The 699-nt window shown below is 48.4% G+C and overlaps 1 protein-coding gene across 1 annotated transcript; it reads left to right on the top strand.

Moving 5' to 3' along the window:
* Positions 1–214: 214 nt before the first annotated feature.
* Positions 215–685, top strand: LOC117284929 (ribonuclease K3-like). Its single transcript, XM_033760624.1, has one exon. It carries the CDS (start codon positions 220–222, stop codon positions 667–669), a length of 450 nt encoding a protein of 149 aa, XP_033616515.1. The 5' UTR covers positions 215–219; the 3' UTR covers positions 670–685.
* The last annotated feature ends 14 nt before the right edge of the window (positions 686–699 follow it).

Below are 699 nucleotides of genomic sequence, written 5' to 3'. Positions count from 1 at the left end.
TGCATGAGAACAGGTCAAAGGGGACTGGGCTATGGCAAGGAAAGGAAAGGTCTGCTCACCTCAGGGACTTTCAATGGAATTGTGAGACTGTGAGGGAGATTTTTAAAATAGCTATGAAATCTTAGAAGGCAAAACAAGGCTATAAATAGTTTTAATTAGCAACTTAGCTCTTAATGCTTCTACTATTACCAGGAGCTTCTCTTTTCCCACACAGAAAAGATGGTGCGAGATGTGAGATTTCCTCTCCTGTTGCTGCTGGCGCTACTCTGTTCTCTCTGTAGCGCACCTCCACCTCCCGGTTTCACCTGGTTTGGGTGGTTTTCTGCTCAGCACATACAGCCAAACCCTAACATCTCATGCAATGCGGCAATGGCAGCTGTCAACCAACATCTCCCTCGCTGTAAGGCTGTAAACACCTTTCTGCACGACACTCCCCAAAATGTGATTAACGCCTGTACTCGGCGTAACATATGCTGCAGGAATTGTCAGAACAACTGCCACCGGAGTGGGAATCCTGTGACCGCGACTACCTGCCGGCTCATTGGAGGGATCTTCCCTCCTAACTGCCGCTACACGCCCGGTGGCATGTTCTCAGAGTTCGTTGTGGCCTGTAATCCACGACAGGCAGGCGACCCGCCAAATCCGTGGGTTCCTGTACACTTAGATTAGATTTTCTAAAGTTTTGCTTGTATTTTGTCT

The sequence above is a fragment of the Fukomys damarensis genome, unplaced genomic scaffold, assembly GCF_012274545.1.
Source record: "Fukomys damarensis isolate Sample0158 unplaced genomic scaffold, DMR_v1.0_HiC HiC_scaffold_12618, whole genome shotgun sequence".
Classification (NCBI taxonomy): domain Eukaryota; kingdom Metazoa; phylum Chordata; class Mammalia; order Rodentia; family Bathyergidae; genus Fukomys; species Fukomys damarensis.
The sequence above is the reverse complement of the archived record's forward strand: the minus strand, read 5'-3'. Positions and strand labels throughout refer to the sequence as shown.

Excerpts from the sequence above, each read along its gene's own strand:
- LOC117284929 (XM_033760624.1), top strand. The coding sequence starts at position 220 with ATGGTGCGAGATGTGAGATTTCCTCTCCTGTTGCTGCTGGCGCTACTC.